The sequence below is a fragment of the Oryctolagus cuniculus genome, chromosome 7 (assembly GCF_051225735.1).
Source record: "Oryctolagus cuniculus isolate XC-2025 breed Fujian yellow rabbit chromosome 7, ASM5122573v1, whole genome shotgun sequence".
NCBI classification, from domain to species: Eukaryota; Metazoa; Chordata; class Mammalia; order Lagomorpha; family Leporidae; genus Oryctolagus; species Oryctolagus cuniculus.
Genome location: NC_142873.1, coordinates 140,267,675 through 140,286,071, shown reverse-complemented (window position 1 = coordinate 140,286,071; position 18,397 = coordinate 140,267,675). Strand labels below are relative to the sequence as shown.

The window sequence follows — 18,397 nt, the reverse complement described above, 5'->3', positions numbered from 1 at the left end:
CCACGCTCTGAGACCCAAGTGCCGCATCCGAGGCCGCCTCCCGCGCACACCCGCGCAACCCTGCGCTCCCGACCCGCCGGCGTGCGGCGGCCGCGGCACCGCGGCGCGGGTTTGCGGAGACGCTGCGCCGCGCTGAATGCTTTATGTCGGAATGGACCAATGGGATGGCGGCACCCGGTTGCCAGGGCTACACGGCGAGCGGGGGCGGAGCCGGGGCGCCGTGGGCGGAGCCGGGGCGGGGCTTATATAAGCGGGCGGCGGGCGCAAGGCGGGGCGTGGGGTCGGTGGCCGCTGGGCGGGCGGGGCGCAGGCCGCGGGGCCCGAGCCGGGGGGAGCGAGCGAGCGGAGGAGCCGAGGATCCGATTCACTCGCTGGGGAGACCTATGGGCCGAAGCCGTGTAAATGCGTTTTAAGGCGAGTGCGGGGGGTGGCTGGGGAGCCTCGGGGAGCGGCAGCCCCGGGCCAGGGCGCTCACCTGCTCCCCGGGCGCCGCTTGCCTCCTCTCAGCAGGGGCCTCGGCTCCGCAACTGCCACTCCTCCTCGGGGTGTTGCACAAGTTTCGAGGTCACCGGCGACCCCCCCTAGCAGCGCGCCTGCTCTGGCCCCCGCGAAGGAGGACGGGGCTTGGTAAGGGGGTCCAGAGGGTGGGGCGGGACCTCGGCCCTGCGCTCGGGAGGGGTCACCCGGACAGAGCCTTAGCCTACGGAGCTCTCCCGGGAGCTCGCGTCCCCCGCCCACCACGGGGCGCCCCCTCCTGGCACGTCGGGAGCAGCCCGAACACCCTCTCCAGACGGGGAAACTGAGGCCCTGAGAGCTGAGTGCGCTAGAATCTAAGTTTCTATTCTGAGGCTGAGACCCCCCTGGGTGTGGCTACCAAAACCCCACCGGGTGGGCGTGGCCAGGAGGGGGGGGCGGTGGAGCTGGAAACTTCCCCACTCAAGTTTCTTATATTTTTTCTCTCATTCATTCCCTCTTTCCAAAGACCCAGAATTGCAGAACTGAAAAGGATCTTAAAAAAATTTTTTTTTACAGATGTAGCCACTGAGGCTCGAGAGCCGGTGACATCTAGGCCTACGAGGCCTGGTCCCAGGGCTGCATCTAGGATTCTTGCCCGCCCACCCCCAGCAGCCCCAGTGAATTTCAGCTCCCGGGCTCGCGCTGGGGGCCGGGCGCGGTGGGACTGGGACGGGAGGGAGGGAGGCGGCTGCGGAGCCGGAGCCTGCCCCCAGTCCCGCTCTCCATGTGTCCCCGCAGTGTTGCATACTTTCTAAGGCGGCGGCGGCGGCGGCGGCGGCTCCATCCAGGTCGCCGGCCGCTCTTCCTCGGCATGGCTGGCTACCTGAGGGAAGCGGACTTCGTGATGGTGGAAGAGGGTTTCAGCACCCGCGACCTGCTGGAGGAGCTCACTCTGGGGGCCTCCCAGGCCACCACGGTGAGGGCTGCGAGAGGGGGTGGGGCCCCTGCCTGGGGGAGCCCTCGCTGGTTCCTGTGCGGTTCAGCCCTTGCTCTGTGCCCGAGACGGGCTCCTCTTCTCCCCATTCCTGGCCCTAGATAGAGGGCTACTCCTGAGCACGCTGGGCCTTCTCTGCTCCTCCCCCTCTCTGTGGCTCCTGAAGGCATCCAGGGTAGGGAGCTCTGTGCATCTGGCCTCCTGAGATAACTCACCAGGGTGCTCCTCTCACATCCCCCTCACTGTCTTAGCAGCCCACCCCCACCTGCATCACAGCCCTGCTGCAGCCTGAAGTTCTTTGGCAGCGCCCCAGTGCTTACAGGATCACAGATCAGTCCCTGCCTTCCCGCAGGGCACACTAGGCTTGTCAGTGCCCAGTGACTCTGTTCATGTTTCCCAGGGAGGCCACGCACTGCCTGGAACGCTCTCCCCTCAGCCTCTCCCCTTCACAAAATACCCCTTTGCACCTTCTTTTATAAGAGTTATGTTTGAAAGAGCTACAGAGAGGGAGGGAGAGACAAGAGAGATCTTCCATTCATTGATCCACCCCTCAGATGGCTGCAATGGCTGGGGCTGGGCCAGGCTGAAGCCGGGAGCCAGCAGCTTTTCCCAGGTCTCCCATGTGGGTGCAGGGGCCCAAGCTGCCTTCCCAGGCCGTTAACAGAGAGCTGGATTGGAAGAGGAGCACCTGGGACATGAACCGGCGCCCCTAAGGGATGCTGGCGTCGCAGGCGGCGGCTTTCCCCACTCCACCACAGTGCGGCCCCTGCATTTCTTTCCTCATGGCCTAACTACATTTTGTTGACATTCCCATTTGTTGCATGGATTAGTCATTGCCTAAGGGTCCTGCCTGGTCATCCCCGTCTGGCACCATAATGTCTGGCAGCAAATGGGCATCAGTTAAAAAAAAAAAGTGTCGCATAGAAGGGAAACAGTCCTGGGGAAGGCTTAGCCAGCGTGGTCTCACCCACAGGCTCAGACATATTGGGCCTGCAGCAAGGGTTGCCCGCGGGCTTGCGTTGCGGTGCATGGGACCACCTTGAGGCGTCATCCAGCACCTGTTCATGAAGGCAGGGGGCTGTAGGCCACAGCTTCAGCCCTCAGGGGATTGGCCCTGTCCTAGAGCCTGGGAGGCTGGAGCAGTTGCAGTGGGAGGCTCAGAGGTGCAGTTGCCTTCGTGGTTTGGGGGAGGTGGCATTTGTGCTGGAATTGGACCAAGATTAGGATCTGGTGGTGGTGGTGGGGGGGTGGATTCTACAGGGAGGGCCTGGTGAGAACAAAGGCTGGAGGTGGGGAATGGGCCAGTCTAGGGCTGGAGCTTTTGCGGCTTTGAGGGGAGGGGCTGGAGCTCGCTCACAGGAGCTCCGCAGGCTTGGGGAGCTTCAGAAAATGTTACAGCACCATGGCTTCTCGGCCAGGGCTGAACTTGGGGCCGGGAATTGCAAGGTCTGTGGGTGGCACGCATGGGGAGGGGCCGGGAGGGGTCTCACATCTGTCCTCCTCTTGTCGCGCAGGACGAGGTGGCTGCCTTCTTCGTGGCCGACCTGGGTGCCGTGGTGAGGAAGCACTTGTGCTTTCTGAAGTGCCTGCCGCGAGTCCGGCCCTTCTACGTGGTCAGGTGCAACAGCAGCCCCGGTGTGCTGAAGGTCCTGGCTGAGCTGGGGCTGGGCTTCAGCTGTGCCAACAAGGTGAGCCCCTGCCCCTCGGTGCACTGACCCTCCATGCCTACTGAGCACCGCGGCCCAGCTGGTGCCGGTGGTGCTTGGCCCCTGCCCTCTGGGAAGACGGTCCACTCAGGAGGGGGCTCAGGGGATGAGTGGGGGAGAAACAAGTGTGGGATTTGTCAGCCTTGAAGTTCCGAGTTGGAGCCTTGTGTGTCCCTGGCAGATGGGTTCCTGTTTTAACAGAGGTTTTTTTTTTTTTTTCATATGTTTTTGCATGCAGCTATCTATGGTATCTTCTGATTAAAACAAAGCAAAACACCTTCATATTGTTGGTTTTATTTTCTTTTGTAAAACGTGTGACCGCTTTTTCTTAACTGATCCTTAGCGCTTGTTGTTGCTCCCAGTTCTGCTGACTTCCGACCCGATTCCTGCTGTTTTGATGCCCTCCTGCTCTGTTCAGCTTTGTGTGGCTTGTGTGTTATCATCCAGCGTTTGCTGACCCGCTATAACGTGGCAGTAGCTGTGTCAGTGGGGGTGGCAGTACAGCATGACACAAGACAGACTGGAACGCTGGATTCATCTGTTTTCATTCTGTTCTTCTTAGAGAAAAGCCTTTAAGCTATGAGACTTCCTCAGAGTACAGCTTTGAACACATCTCGTGGGTTCATTTGTTCATCAGATATTTACCGAGCACCTCCCATGGGACAGGTGCTTTTCTAGGTGGGGATTTAGCAGTGCATACAGCAACACACATCGTTAAAAAGTCCTCATGGAGCTTGCTGTCTCAGAGATAAACAGTCTCTTAGCTGCTCAGTGCTGTGGAGAAAAAGCAGGAAAGGGAAGCAGAGAATGTTAGGTGAGAGGAATGCACTTTTTAGATAGTTTGGCCAAATCTTCGTTGAGATTTAGATACTGACTTGAAGGAGCCCAGGGCCCATGCCCGTGGATAACTAAGGGAGGAGCCTTCCAGGCATGGGCAGCAGCCAGTGCAAAGGCCCTGAGGTGGGAACAAGTCCCGGTGGTTGCTGTCTTGTGATTTGCTGGTTGGCAGCATGGCAGTGTTGTGAGGTGAGATCCAGAAAGGGTTCCTGGGGGAGAGAGGCGAGCTGGGCTGTACAGGGCGGGGGCACGGGAGTGATTCCAGCAGCTAGGGAGGTGTGCCCTACCTGGTGGGAGAGATGCCCTGGTGGGAACAAAGGCCTGGAGGGGGAAGTGCCCAGTGCCCGAGTTTCAGCTGCACTGAGGGGAGGTCCTGGAGCTGGGGCGCAGACGCTCAGAACGAGTGGGCTCGCCTTCCAGGTCTGAATGGCAGCTCTTGGTGTGGGAGCAGAGCCCCTCCCTCTCGTCTGACAGCTCTTTCCCTGTGTGGGGAGGTAGTGCCACTGTACAGTTGTACCGTCCTGGGGGCCAGGGCTGTAGCCCTCCGCTGCTGCCTCTGCTCCCAGCGAGAAGGAATAGGACCTTTTCCCACCCCCTGGGTTGGGGTGAAGACGAGGAGCGGTCCCCACACTGGCCAGAGTCTTCTGTGTCTGGGAACCCAGGGGCGAGGTGCTTGGCCCTCCGGCCCCAAGGCCAGAGCTGGGCGGTGCTAGGCTGAGGAAGACCTTGGAGCCGAGTGGGGACAGCAGGCGCATCCACCGTTGGCTGATGGCGCCTGCCGTGTCAAGTGCTTTGCTAGTTATTTTCTGCACGTGAGCTCATTTTATTCTCGAAACAACCCTGTGAGGTCATTGTTCTGGCGGAATTCTGACGACAGCCCTGCGGAAGTGCATTTATTAGAGAAGGAAGCAAGGCCACTCACCCAGGGTCCCGCACTGAGTGGTGGCACCTTGAGTCTGAGTAGTGTGGTCCCAACTCTGCCACTGTTGTCTCCTCCAAGGTCCTCAGAAAGGGGGTTGACTGACCCTGGACTTGGCTGGTGACAACCTCCGCTTACTTCAAGAGCAAGGTCAGGCCCTGCCTCCCGGCCTTGGCATCTGCTGATTCCTCTGTGGGTTTACTGAGGACTCTTAGAAGGCCGAGGCTGCCCTCTGCTGGTCAGCCGTGGTGGGTGGCCATGCTTAACATCGCCGCGCCTTAGCAGACCAAGGGCTGGGCATGAGCTGGAGTCACAGGTACAGACAAGTGCATGTTGGACAGACCCCAGGGCCGGGGGAACAGCCACTGCTTGCCCTGAGGCTGTGGTCCTCCTGGTCACCTTCCCAAAAACCCTGTGCCCTCATCCCTTGCCAGGCTTTGCTGTCTCCCTTGGCATCCTCCCATCTTTAAAAGCTTCCTGTGGACTCCACTTCCTCCTGCAGCCCATCCCTTGCCAAACTAAATGTAGTCATTGCCCTCATCTCACGCCCTAAGTCATCGCTCCCCAGCCTGCACACCGCTATGCTAATGAATTTCCTTTTATCGAGGTCCCTCGCCATCTCCAGGACCCAATAAATGCTTTATTTTAAATATTAATCACTGAATTATTCAACTCATCCTCTTGTTCACTCAAAAAGAAAGTATCTTTGTATCATCACAGGTAATCACCATTAGGGGTTTGGTGGAAATGCAGTACAGATAGTCCCCGATGGATGGGTTTTCTACTTTACAAAAGCAATGCACATTCCTTAGAAACTGCCCTTTGAGTTTTGAATTGTGGCCTTTCGTGGGCTAGCGATGTGCCGTGCGGTCTCCTCTCATGCTGCGGGCAGTGGCCGTGGCCGTGGCTCCCAGGCAGGGGGAACCACTGCTCCTCTACAGGGCGCTGTGTGCCCAAGTCAGAAGGCTTGGTAGGTGAGGCACTATGCTTGCTTGCTTGCTTGCTTGCTTGCTTTCTTTCTCTCTCTCTCTCTCTCTCTCTCTTTTTTTCTTTCTTTCTTTCTTTTATTATTTTTGACAGGCAGAGTGGACAGTGAGAGAGAGAGACAGAGAGAAAGGTCTTCCTTTTGCCGTTGGTTCACCCTCCAATGGCTGTCATGGCTGGCATGCTGCAGCCGGCACACCGCACTGATCCGAAGCCAGGAGCCAGGTACTTATCCTGGTCTCCCATGGCGTGCATGGCCCAAGCACTTGGGCCATCCTCCACTGCACTCCCGGGCCACAGCAGAGAGCTGACCTGAAAGAGGGGCAACCGGGACAGAATCCAACGCCCTGACTGGGACTAGAACCCAGTGTGCTGGCGCCGCAAGGCAGAGGATTAGCCTAGTGAGCTGCGGCACCGGCCGAGGCGCTATGTTTTCAATTAGTGCTGGGCTTTGTTGGGGTGTAACCCATCCTAAGTTAAGGAGCATCCATATCTTAAGGAATAACAGGTGATACATAGAAAATAGATAAAGTCTTTTGTGATTTTATAATGAAGCATGAGCAGATAGATATTCGTGGGATGTATGCTGTCTCACGGCAGCTTTAAGCTCAGCAGGCGTGGAAAGCTGTCTGTGTGATGTTGGGCACCTGATCTGTGGGAAGTTCCTTGGTCCTCTTATCCAACCTCTCACCATCATTCAACGCGGCAGTGTATTCTTTTTTTTTAAAAAAGTACTCAATAATAACATACACCTCTAGCTTTTAAAAAATCGATTTATTTGAAAGAGTGACAGGAAGAGAAACGAATGCACATACACACAGTGGGGAGAGAGAGAGAGAGAGAGAGACTCATCATCCATCCACTGTTCATTCACTTCTCAAATGTCCACAACAGCCAGGACTGGGCCAGGTTGAAAACAGGAGCCAGGAACTCCATCCTGGTCTCCCACATGGGTGGCAAGGCCCCAAGTACTTGAGCCATCTGCTGCTGCCTTCCCAGGCCCACGAGAAAGAACCTGGATAAGCAGTGGAGCAGACAGGACCCAGCCTGGCATTCCAGTGTGGGATTCCAGGATCAGAAGCAGTGGCTTCACCTGCTGTGCCACAGTGCCGGCCCCACACTCCTGGTTTTATGGACCAGACAGATGTAAGGCAAGTGGACACTGCTCTGCCCTGCCGCACCCTCACTGGGCGCTTCTGACCACTGAGACAGTGCCGGCCGCCCAGACGCGAGTTTTGGTTTTACAAGAAAACGTTATGATCAGTGCAGTGCCCTCTTCCAGACAAGGTCTCCCGCGCTGCCCCGCCCCGCCCCTCTGCAGGTGCCGGGAGACCTCCCTTCCTGCCTTCCTCTGCCTTTAGGGACCTTCTTTGTGACTCTGTCTTCTTGATTATCTCTTCTAATGGCCTTACGTGCCGGCAGCATGCCATGCCACCAGCAGCCGCAGTGGGGCCTGGCTGTCCCGCGGACTGGCACCAGCGTGTTCGCATGCGCGCCTTGTTTTGCCCTTGTGCAGGCCCTTCGTGTAGCCGCACTCTCTGCACTTGCGATCTGTCACCCTGCTGGCCAACCCGGCCTCTAGAACGGATCTCCTGTCCTTTTAGAGCTGGCCAAGTCATCTGTCCCAGGGCGCTGGCAGCCTCTGGCCAGACTCCCCAGAATTCCCTCAGGCCCTTCCTAAGGTAGCTGGAGTGAAGTGCATTTTTAAAAAAATGATGTGTTAATTTTGGTGTTATTTGCAAGGCAGAATTAGAGTGAGCAAGCCAGTGAGTGAGCGAGAGAGATATCTTCCATCTGCTGGTTCATTTTGCTAAATACCTGCAACAAGCTGGCACTGGGCCAGACTGACACCGGAGACCCAGAACTCCACCAGGTCTCCCACATGGGTGGTGGGGTGCTGAGTGCTGGCGCCACCACCTGCTGCCTCCCAGGGTGCACGTTAGCAGGCAGCTGGACCTGAACCCGGGCATCCTGATATGGAATGCAGGCATCTCTGGTGGCACCTTCATTGCGAGGCCAAATACCCAGTCCAATGATGGTGTGTTTTGACCTTGTATTTAAACTGCGAATCGAACCATGTCGTTTCCCTTCCTGGACCCCGCCACACTTTCCCGTAACCTGTGAGATATAAAGCCAGATGCAGCCTTTTTGGGTTCCTGGCTGGCCGCGCCTGCCTCCCTCCCACCTCCTTTTCCCTGCTGCTCTTCCCTTGCCCCAGCCCCTCTAGTGTCCTCCATTCCATAGCCGGGCTGAGCATCTTGCCTTAGAATTTTTGCGCAGGCTGCAGGCTGCAGGCTGCTTTCTCTGCTGGGAACACTCTTTTTTTTTTTTTTTTTTTTTTTTTTTTGAAGAGTTATACACAGAAAGAGGGAGAGGGAGAGTGAGAGTGAGAGGGAGAGGGGTTCTGCATTCGCTGATTCATTCCCCAGTTGGCTGCAACAGCTGGAGCTGCGCCAATCTAAAGCCAGGAGCCGGGAGCTTCTTCCGGGTCTCCCACGTGGGTGGGTGCAGGGGCCCAAGCACTTGGGCCATCTTCTACTGCCTTCCCAGGCCATAGCAGAGAGCTGGATCAGAGGTGGAGCAGCCGGGACTTGAACCAGCACCCATATGGGATGCCAGCACTGCAGGCAGTGACTTTACCTGCTATGCCACAGCACCGGCCCTGGGAACATTCTTTCCTTCCCTCCTGGCCTTGCAGAGGCCTCCTGTGGGGTTCTTCACCCCGGCCCCCATCCCAAATTCTCTAGCCTCTCCAGGGCTCTTAGCCATTGTAACACCATCATAATTCAGTGCTCGGTCATGACTGCCTGCCTGCCTTGCCAGCCTCGAGGCTCTGTGGGGCAGAGGATGCCTGCCTGCTCTGGTCACCACTTCACAGGTGTGCATTGGCACCTGTCTCAGAGCTTGCAGCCCAACAGATGCCCCAGAGACAGCCGTCAGAGCAGCGGTGAGGCTGTGCCCCATTGCAGTGCTGGGGTGCCACCTCGTGTGCCCTCAGAAGCTCTGTGACTTTGGAGAAGTCACTTCAAAGTTCTTTGAGCCTTTCCTATCTCAGGAGACTATTATGAGGATTCAGTGAGACTGTATATAAAGCTTTTTCAAGGTGTATGTATTTTATCTGAAAGGCAGGGTGACAGAAAGAGAGGGAGAGTCAGAGAGAGAAAGAGATCTTCCATCTGCTGGTTCACTCCCAAATGACTACAACAGGCAGGACTGGGCCAGCCCAGAGCCAGGAGCCTGGAACTCCATCCGGGTCTCCCAGGTGGGTGGCAGGAACCCAAGTACTTGGATCATCATCCACTGCCTCCCAGGTGTATTAGCAGGGAGCTAGATTGGGAGCACAGAGTAGCTGGGGCTCCGATTTCGGATGCGGCATCCCAAGTGATGACTTAACCTGCACATAACACCCATCCCGAGAGAATGTATATAAAATTTTAATGCCGTGGCTGGCATATAGTAAGTCTTTAGTGGATGACAACACCTACTTAAATATTTAGAATCAAAGCTAAATCCCAGGTCCCCAGCTCCCTCCTGTCATCACATGTCACAGGGCAGGGAGCAGAACCACACTCACACCCAGGGGGGTGGCACAGTGGCTTCTGGGAAGCAAGGTGCAATGATGGCAGCGAGGCTGGCTCTGGAATTGACCTGGCATCCCCCTCCACTGCACATCGGATGTGTCATCACAGACAGGTGGCCCTCTCTGTACCCCATCTCGTCCTCCATAAAGCGTGGCCTGTGAGCATTTCATAGGTGAGTTCCAGGCGCTGTGTGGAACAGTGTGTGTGCACAGCCAAGCCTAATGTCCCTTACTTCTCAGTTCAAGTCTTACTACAAACTCAGGATGGCTAAACACAGCTCCCGTGTCTCCTGCTGGGTTTCAAAACTGGCTCTCTCTGGACTTCCTTCCCTTCGTAATTCACAGAGCATCAGAATTGAGTTTCAAAGTCCATGCTGGGGCCAGCATTGTGGTGCAGCGGGTTAGGCTACCACTGTGTCGCCGGCATCCCATATGGGATCTCCGGGTCTAGTCCTGGCTGTTCCACTTCTGACATAGCTCCCTGCTAATGTGCCTGGGAAGGTGGTCTCAAATACTTGGACCCCTGCCACCCACATGGGAGACCCTAACGAAGTTCCAGACTCCTGGCTTCAGCCTGGCCCGGCGCTGGTTGCTCAACCACTTGGGGAGACCTGAGGATCGATCTCTCTCTTCGTTTGTCCCTCTGTCACTCTGCCTTTCAAATAAATAAATTTTTAGAAAATGGGGGGAGGGGTGCATTCTGCCACTCATTTGCTATTTGAATTCTTTTCCTTCTCCATAGAATGGAGCCAACGCCCATCTGAATGGGCGATTCGTAACACCTGAATAAAACGCTGGCTCTAAAGCAGGGGCTGGCAAGCTATGGACAGGTGGCCAAACCCAGCCCGCCGTTGGGTTGTGCAGAGTTCTGCGGGATGGGGTTAAGCCCCTGCTTGGGGTGCCCACATTGCACACTGGAGTGCCCGGCTTGAGTTCCACCTCCTCTGGTTCCAATCCAACCTCCTGCTAATGTGCTCCCTGGAGGGCTGCATGGTGGCCCCACAGGTGGAGATGGAGTTGGTCCAACATATTGGTGTCCCCACCAGGAAGATCATCTCTGCCAACCCCTGTAAGCAAATTGCCCAGATCAAGTACTCAGATGCCGCATGGGAGACCTGGATGGAGTGCCAGACTCCTGGCTTTGACCTGGCCCAGTCCTGGCTGTTCCAGGCATTTAGGGGGTGAACCAGTGAATGGAAGACCTCTATCTCTCTGCCTTTCAAATAAAATGAAAATAAATGAATACAAATGAACGGTTTTATGGAATGCCACCACACTCAGTCATTTATCTGTTGTCTAAGGCTTCCTTGGGGCCACAGTAACAGTTGAGTAGTTTCAACAGAGATCCAGGTCTGGCAAAGCCCAAAGTGTTTACTCTAGCCCTTTATAGAGAGGGTCTGCCAGCGCCTGCTGTTTCGATATCCGTGCACATTGTGGAACGGCTAAATCAAGCTCACTGTCATGTGCATTTTCTCACAGACGTCACTTTTTTGTGTTGAGAATCTACAGTCTCTTCCACCTTTCCTTTCCCTATATATTTGAAATGTGGAGAGACAACGGAGGGGAGGGGAGGGGAGGGGAGGGGAGAGGAGAGGAGAGATCTCCCATGCCCTGGCTTAATCTGCCAAAGCCTGGAATAGCCAGGAACACCATCTGGGTCTCCTTGACGTTGGCAGGAACTGCAGTCTCTGGGTACTTCCAGGTGCATTAGTAAGAAGCGGGTCGAAAGGGAAGCAGCTGGGACTTGAACTGGCGCTCCGGTGTGGGATGTGGGTGTTGAAAGCCGCGGTTTCCGCGGTTTAACCTGCCGCTCTGCGGCCACAACTCTGCCCCACCCAAGCAGCTTTTCATCTCAGTGCACTATTGGTAGCTGCAGTCATCTGTCCTCACTAGAGATCTTCAACTTACTCCTCTGAATTCACACTTTGTGTCTTTTGACCAACGTCTCTCTGGCGCTCCCTGTCCCCTCCTAGCCCTGGCGACACCATTCTACCTGTCACTTCTCTGCCTTTGTCTCTGTCAGATCCCAGGCATGGGTGAGGCCGTGCACGTTGGTTTGTGCCTGGCTTATTTCATTTAACACAACATCCTCCAGGTTCATCCACGCTGCTGCAAATGGCGGGAATTCTTAGCCGGTTCCAAGTCTTGGCTGCTGTGACATAGCCGCAGTGCTCATGGGAGATCAGATGTCTTGTGACACACTGATTTCATTTCTTTTTTTAATTTATACTGGGATGAGGTTGCTGGGTCTTGTGGAGTCTTATTTTTAAATTTTTGAGGAACCTCCACACTGCTTTCCAAGTGATAGTCTCTAAACATTTAAATCTACCAGGAAAATGGAGCCAGACGCCTGTTGTCAGTCCATACCATTCCTCTTTCTTAAGCCACTGAGTCGTCTGTATGAATAGAATCCTTTTTATTTGAATGACATAATGAAGTAGAGAGACTTGCAAATCTGCCTATGTTTGCTGTAAATGGGATCCCATCCACCCCAGGGTGGTGCAGTGTACCAGCTACATGGCCGTGCGTGGCGGCCCCACCTGTCCCTCTGTGACCCCTCGGCATCGGGCCTGGTTTCTGTGTTATCTGTTGTCTTAAAGTGAGCCCCGCCTGCGATGGACCTCCACCTGCGTAGCTTTGCCTTTGACCGTCTTTGTGTTTTCTTGGGGTCTGTGGGCCAGCAGGCCCCGGTGCCTCTACACAACCACCTTTGGGGCCCCATAGGCAGAGATGGAGTTGGTCCAGCATATTGGTGTCCCCACCAGTAAGATCATCTATGCCAACCCCTGCAAGCAAATTGCCCAGATCAAGTACGCTGCCAAGCACGGGGTCCGGCTGCTGAGCTTTGACAACGAGATGGAGCTGGCCAAGGTGGCAAAGAGCCACCCCAGTACCAAGTAAGTGGAGGAGCTGCCCAGGGCGGGGCTGGGGGGAAGGGGAGGGGGTGTGGAGCTGCCGGGAGGTCAGGGCCCCGGCCAGAATAAAGACAGAACTACCTGGGCACAGCCCTGGGCAGAGGGAGGCCATAGAGGAGGCGGTCAGGAGAGCTTCATGGCAGAGGCGGCATTTGAAGCAGGTGTAGATAGTAAACTGAGCAAACACGTGGCAGTGAGCAATGGCCCGGGGTGCTCCGGGGTGAGTGGATCTGTGGTGCACGGAGGGCAGGAGACGGTGAGCGACGTGGGTTCCAGGACAGTGGACTTTGGGATGGTCTGGCCTAGATGTTTTCCTCCGGCCGTGGCTTTTCCTGGTTCCTCGACATCCTGGGATTCCACGGGAAGCCTGGCGGCCAGGTTCACCCGGAGCAGCTTCCGTCATGGTTTTGGGCTTCTCCTTAAGACTTTGTTGAAAGCACGGGTTCGTCTCATGCTCGAAAACTGAAAAGCCCTGGCTGCTCTGGAGGCTGAGTGGGAGGATGGAGCTCTAGGGAGAGGCGGTGAGGTCCTGGACAACACAGGCCTTGGAGGCGGCTTGGCTGTACTGGGAGTGGACGGGCCAGGCGCCCCCATGTGCTCGCTTGTCTCTGAGCCATGCGGGGGTCCACAGAGGGCGTGTCGGGGGGGCGGGGCTTCCCCTGCAGGCGTGCACTGCGTGTCTCATCAGGTTGGTCCTGTGCGTTGCCACGGACGACTCCTACTCCACGAGCCACCTGAGCCTGAAGTTCGGAGCGGCGCTGAATTCCTGCAGACATCTGCTTGAAAATGCCAAGAAGAGCCACGTGGAGGTGGTAGGGGTGAGGTGCGCACCGGGAGCTGTCCCCTCCCCTCCTCCCGCCTCCACCGGGCCAGGCCACAGCCCCTCTGTCTCCCAAGGGGGAATCCCTTCGGTCTGAGATCTCCCCTGGGCCACCCAGGGGGCCTATCCCTGGGCCTGGCATTCTGGAGAAGGGCCTCCCTCTGGAAAGGTTAGAAATATCCCCTTCCCTAACCCCCAGTCTCCAGAATGCCTTGTCCCGGGAGCTTCTCCCAGCAGCTCAGAGGCCACAGCCTCGAGACGTGGCTTTCCTTGGAGGGCTAAAGTAGAAGTGACACAGATGGCCCGGCACCTAGCGTTGTCCAGTCATCCCCGGAGGCCTCTGCCAGCTGCTCTGTGCACATCACCCTTAGCCTGTGGTCCAGCCTCCCTCCCCTGGCCTTGCAGATGGGAGGCTAGAAAGGCAGGCTGAGCACCTCACCAAGGCCACACCACTGACCAGGAGGCATGTCCAGAGCTGGCTGACTCTGGGGCCCCAATCCTCATCCTGAAAAGGTCACCTCCTGGGGCCACGTGGAGGGCTTGGGAGGAGAGCCAAGTGCCAAGAGACCTTGCTCTCCACGCTTCACATGCCACGAGGCCCTGGGCAACCCATTTAGCATTTTGGGCCCTCAGTCGGTGCATCTGTGAAATGGGTACAGTATGGTGGCACCCAGAGACCTGCGGGTAAGCCAAGGCTCCTCCTCCTTCCCCAGTTTCCACATCAGCAGTGGCTGTCCTGACCCTCGGGCCTATGCCCAGTCCATCGCAGATGCCCGGCTGGTATTTGAAATGGGTTCCGAGCTGGGTCACAGGATGCACATTCTTGACCTCGGCGGCGGCTTCCCTGGCATAGAGGGGGCCAAAGTGAGATTCGAAGAGGTAACCCTGGGTCTGGGGGTGTCTTGCTGGGCTCTTTGGGGGGGCGGGGGCAGGGAGCCCTCCGTGAGTGGTCTTGCGTGCCACATGCTGTGTGCTTGGTGCTTTCGCTGCGTTGTCTCGCTGCTTATTAACCTTGTGCTGCCGCTGAGCAAACAGGCTCAGAGAGATCGCTCACTTCCAGAGTCCACAGCAGGGCTGGCTGCACACTGGCTCTGCCTGACTCCAGCTCACGCACTTAACAAGCCCATATCTGCGTAACTCACAAGGCTCTGTTCACCCTCAGGCGGGGGGGTGGTGGTGGTGAGAAATCAGGTGGGAAGGCAGGGAAAGGCCAAACCAACCTTGAGTCACAGCCTGGGTCATCTGTCTCCTTCCCATCTGTGAGAGGAAGAAAAATGTGTTATAGCAATCCCTCCAACAACCACTAGGAGTCGCTGCTCCTCCAAAAGAGCTGGCAATTGACCCTAAGGAGATAATTCCAGATAGACAGGAAGACTCAGCCTGGAAGACAGCTTTGTCGATAACAGAAGACCAGTGGACATCCCCGGTGCACCTAACACTCGGGGTTGCTTAAATTATGATCCATTCTTGAGAGGAAAACACATGCTGTGGGGAGGTCATTCCCAAGTCTGCTGAGTAAAACAGATTATTAAAAACAGATACACGTTCCCATTATCTTTATAACTACTTATTTGAAAGGCAGAGTTACAGACAGGCAGGAGAGAGACAGAGAGACAGAGAGAGAGAGAGAGAGGTCGGTCTTCTATCCACTGGTTCACTCCGCAGATGGCTGCAACAGCCAGAGCTGGGCAAATCTGAAGCCAGGAGCCAGGAGCTTCCTCCAGGTCTCCCACACGGGTGCAGGAGCCCAAGGACCTGGGCCATCTTGTACTGCTTTCCCAGGCTACAACAGAGAGCTGGATCGGAAGTGGAGCAGCTGGAACTCTAACCAGTGCTCAAATGGGATGCCAGCACTGCAGACAGTGGCTTTACCCACTATACCACAGCACTGGCCCTTTATCTTTATAATCTTTAAAAGATTTATTTACTTGGAAGGCAAAGTGATGGGGAAAGAGAGACAGACAGAAAGAGAGAGAGAGAATATGAATCTTCCGTCTGCTGGTTGACTCCCCAAATAACTGCAACAGCCAGGGCTGGGGCAAGCTGAGCCAGGAACCAGGAGATCCATCCAGGTCTCCCATGTGGGTGGCAGAAGCCCATGCACTTGGGCCATCCTCTACTGCTCTTCCAGGTGCATTAGCAGGGAGCTGGATCTGAAGTGGAACAACTGGGTCTCCAACTGGTGCTCTCTCGTAAGGGGTGCCAGCAGCTTAACCCGCTGTGCCACAATGTCGACCCCTATGTTTATAATTTTAAAAAGTTTGTTTGCGGGGGCTGGTGTTGTGATGCGGTGGGTTAAGCCTCTGCTTGTGGCTCCAGCATCCCATATGAGCACCAGTTTGAGTCCTGGCTGCTCTGCCTCTGATCCAGCTCCCTGCTAATGCACCTGGGAAAGCAGCGGATGATGGCTCAACTACCTGGGCCCCTGCACCTACATGGGACATCCAGATGGAGTCCCAGGCTCCTGGCTTTGGCCTGGACTAACTCCCAGCTGTTGTGGCCATTTAGGGAGTGAACCAGCAGGTAGAAGATGCTTCTCTGTCTGTCTCCCTCTCTCTGCATCTTCTGCCCATCAAATAAATACATAAATAAATCTTATAAAAAAGCATTTTTGCGTGTTCATTGAAAAAAGAAAGGAGCTAGTCTAGCAAGTTAGCAATGATTAGGTTCATCTTCAGGGCTAGGGAGCATTTTTTTCTACCAAGGGCCGTGTGGATATTCATAACCTCATGTGTGGGCCATGCAAAATTATCAGATTAAAAAGTAACCTGCTCTGGGCTGGCGCCGCAGCTCACTAGGCTAATCCTCTGCCTTGCGGTGCTGGCACACCGGGTTCTAGTCCCGGTCGGGGTGCTGGATTCTGTCCCGGTTGCCCCTCTTCCAGGCCAGCTCTCTGCTGTGGCCCGGGAGTGCAGTGGAGGATGGCCCAGGTGCTTGGGCCCTGCACCCCATGGGAGACCAGGAGAAGCACCTGGCTCCTGCCATCGGATCAGCACGGTGCGCCGGCCGCGGCAGCCATTGGAGGGTGAATCAATGGCAAAGGAAGACCTTTCTCTCTGTCTCTCTCTCTCTGTCCACTCTGCCTGTCAAAAAAAAAAAAAAAGTAACCTGCTCTGGATTGATTGACTTTGAAGTCCCACCTTGCAGTGCCTTGGCAGGGTCTCCCCTCCCTACAGCAGCCCCGCCCCTCCCTACATTCTGCCCGACTGCGAGTCGCCGCTGAGCCGTAGCAGCCTCCAGCCCGGAGTCACGGAAGCTTTCAGGGGAGCTGTAGCGAGTCTTGAGCAGGAAGCCCCCCTCCGAAACCCGTAACTGTGCCCCGCCCCCGTCCCACCAGGTTGCTTCTGTGATCAACTCAGCCTTGGACCTGTACTTCCCAGAGGGCTGCGGTGTGGACATCCTTGCCGAGCTGGGCCGCTACTACGTAACCTCGGCCTTCACCGTGGCTGTCAGCATCATTGCCAAGAAGGAGGTTCTCCTGGACCAGCCCGGCAGGGAGGGTAGGTGCCAGGTGGGCAGTGGAGCCCCGTTCGCCCCTGAAGCAGGCACGGTGGCTGGCTGAGCAGGGTCTGGTTTCTGGGTCCAGTGACGGGGGTTGGGGGGACGAGAGAAGAAGGGGTCCTTGCTTTAGAGAAACCTACAGTCAACTTCCCCCATCCCCATGACGCATAGCTGGCGTCTTTTTTCCTAGGCATGTTCTTATGTTGAGAATGGGCTCCAAAGAGCCTTTGAGGGAGAATGGATGCTTTGTTGACCCCATTTTACAGATGAGGAAACTGAGAGCCAGAGGGATTGCAAGTGAATTGCTTAATAGCGAGTAAGTGGCAAGGCCTGCGTTTGACCCCACGCCTGTCTCCTCTCCAAGGGGCTTCTCAAGACATCATGAAAATGACTAATGGCGATATTACAGATGACGAGTGTAGGCAGGGAGACTGGGTCACTGGCCCAAGGTCACAAGGCTGATAAGGGTCAGTGCCGGAGTTCAAGTTCAGGCTGGGCTGACGCAGAGCTGCTGGGCCAACACTGAGCACATCTATGCTCTTCCCTGACCTTCAAATGGATCCGTTCCCAGGGAGGGGAAAGGGACTCTGAGCTTGGGGCTTCCCCGCCCCCCTGCAGGACCCTCAGGCAGGGGAGGCTGAGTGCTGTGCATTCTTCCCCAGGGGGAGGCACGTGCTGGGTGGTGGGCTCAGGTAGGCCATCCTGTGTGTGTGTGTAGGATGGTGTTCCCGCGGCTTCCTTTATAGAGCTAGAGCGTTGTCTCTGGCCAGGACACCTGGGCTCTCCTGCCAGCGCACCCTCCCTATCGTGTGCCTCTGCGCAAATGGCTTAACCCCTTGGGGTCTCAGATTGGGGGGGGCTACTCTTTCTGCCTTTTCTGGGGCAGCTTGGGGCTCAGGTGCAGGGGGGGGACCGTGTCCCAGGCAGGGTTGCCCTGCTGCAGGGTGAGTGCTCCCAGCATGGCTGTGAACCCTCCTAATGACGGGGGTCAGTGACAGGACAAGGCTGTCGGTGGCTCCTGGAGCGAGACCCACCGGGTGGTTGAAGAAGGGCCCGCCCTGTGGTTGCACGGACCTGTTGCCCCTGCTGAGGCCACAGTTGGACCAGCTCCTCACGCCCAGCCCCCTCCCATCCAGCTTGTGCTGCCCCTGACCCCTGTCCCCCCCACCCCCCCACCCCCCCGCAGAGGAAAACGGCTCCACCCCCAAGACCATCATGTACCACCTCGCCGAGGGCGTGTACGGGATCTTCAACTCAGTCCTGTTTGACAGCGTCTGCCCAACCCCCATCTTACAGAAGGTGAGCCGCCCGCACGTGGGTGGGGCTGTCTTCAGTTGTGTGCCTCTGCGTGTGTGTGTGTGTGTGTGTGTGTGTGTGTGTGTGTGAGCCACACTGCTTGTGTTTTACTGTTGTGTTAAAAGTACGACATACTCATTGTGGAAAATGGACAACAAAGATGTTGTCCACTCCACGCAGACTTTGAACGTTCTGTTTGTGTTTTTAAAATATATTAGACTTTCCCCGCCATAACATTGGGCTCACATGGCTTTGCGACCTGCCTTTGTCATTGTATGAGGTGTCGCTATTTCTGTGCCTTTTCCCTGTTCTTTGACAGACGTGCCTTCTGCTTCTTTTTTGTGACAATGTGCTTTTTGATGACCTTGTAGTATTTCCACCCCTCTCAC

General features: G+C 56.2%; 1 protein-coding gene across 3 annotated transcripts in view; it reads left to right on the top strand.

Annotated features, from left to right (window-relative positions):
* Window positions 1–256: 256 nt before the first annotated feature.
* The window catches only part of AZIN2 (antizyme inhibitor 2), a 33,937-nt gene continuing 15,796 nt past the window's right edge, over window positions 257–18,397 (top strand). For 2 of the 3 annotated variants that reach the window (XR_016236715.1, XM_089336739.1), the window contains exons 1-9: window positions 257–414; window positions 508–627; window positions 1,255–1,432; window positions 2,965–3,138; window positions 12,201–12,373; window positions 13,080–13,214; window positions 13,925–14,090; window positions 16,549–16,711; window positions 17,899–18,011. Coding sequence is in view for 2 of the 3 variants with exons in the window: in XM_089336739.1 (XP_089192865.1) it covers window positions 1,328–1,432; window positions 2,965–3,138; window positions 12,201–12,373; window positions 13,080–13,214; window positions 13,925–14,090; window positions 16,549–16,711; window positions 17,899–18,011 (1,029 nt within the window). In the remaining variant the exon portion in view is untranslated. 3 annotated transcript variants of the gene reach the window in all.